This window comes from Egretta garzetta, unplaced genomic scaffold (assembly GCF_000687185.1).
Source record: "Egretta garzetta isolate BGI_Z169 unplaced genomic scaffold, ASM68718v1 scaffold356, whole genome shotgun sequence".
NCBI lineage: Eukaryota > Metazoa > Chordata > Aves > Pelecaniformes > Ardeidae > Egretta > Egretta garzetta.
In genome coordinates this window covers 428,498-429,244 of record NW_009260019.1, presented here as the reverse complement: position 1 = coordinate 429,244, position 747 = coordinate 428,498, and the positions used below count along the sequence as shown (strand labels likewise).

General features: G+C 64.7%; 1 protein-coding gene across 1 annotated transcript in view; it reads right to left on the bottom strand.

Annotated features, from left to right (window-relative positions):
- The window catches only part of ZNF335 (zinc finger protein 335), a 10,524-nt gene that overhangs the window by 6,703 nt on the left and 3,074 nt on the right, over window positions 1–747 (bottom strand). The window contains 4 exon segments of the mRNA XM_035896147.1: window positions 1–17; window positions 97–205; window positions 286–515; window positions 651–747. The exon segment at window positions 1–17 is cut by the window's left edge and continues 117 nt beyond it; the exon segment at window positions 651–747 is cut by the window's right edge and continues 23 nt beyond it. Of these exon segments, the coding sequence (XP_035752040.1) occupies window positions 1–17; window positions 97–205; window positions 286–515; window positions 651–747 (453 nt within the window).

Sequence of the window (747 nt, the reverse complement as noted above, 5' to 3'; positions counted from 1 at the left end):
TGCTGCCCCAGCCACATCTGTTGGGGTCCGAAGGAGAGGGTCACGCACTCACCCACCTCTTCCCGTGCCCTCCCGCTTCCCTGGGAGCTCACTCACCTTGTTCGTAAATGATGGTGGCCCCACCCAGGGAATCCTGCGAGAGGACAGGGGGCTCTGCTCCCGGGACGGCCTGGACCGCGTGGTAAGTGATGGGGCCAAGAGGCGCCTGCGTGAGAGAGCGAGCTGACAGCACGGCCAGGGCCAGTGAGCGCCAGGAGGAGCTGGGGCGCGGGCAACAGCCCTCCCCGGCGGCCTGGCCTCTGTCTCGGCCGGGGCCTGCACCTGGCTGTGCTGCTGCTTCAGCTCCTCAATCTGCTGCAGGGTGAAGAAGGGGCGGCGGCGGCAGCGGGGCTCCTCGGGGTGTCTCTGTGCCCACTCCTCGAAGGAGTCAGCATGGCGGCAGTGCACATGGAGGCGCAGGTTCTTCTTGTGCTTGGTGGTGAAGTGACAGAACTCGCAAGCAAACGGCTTCCCCCCTGCAGGACACCAGAGGTGGGAGTGAAGCAGGGGTTCCCCGAGGGGTGGCAGGGAGAGCGGACATGCTCTGACCGACTCCTGGAGAAGTGGGGTGTGGGATGTCAGGGTATGGGGCAGGCATGCAGCTCTCTCACCCGTGTGCTTGACAGCCATGTGTGAGACCAGGAAGTCCTCCCGGAAGGTGGAGTACTTGCAGAAGCTGCACTTGTAGGGCTTGTCATTCATGGGCGA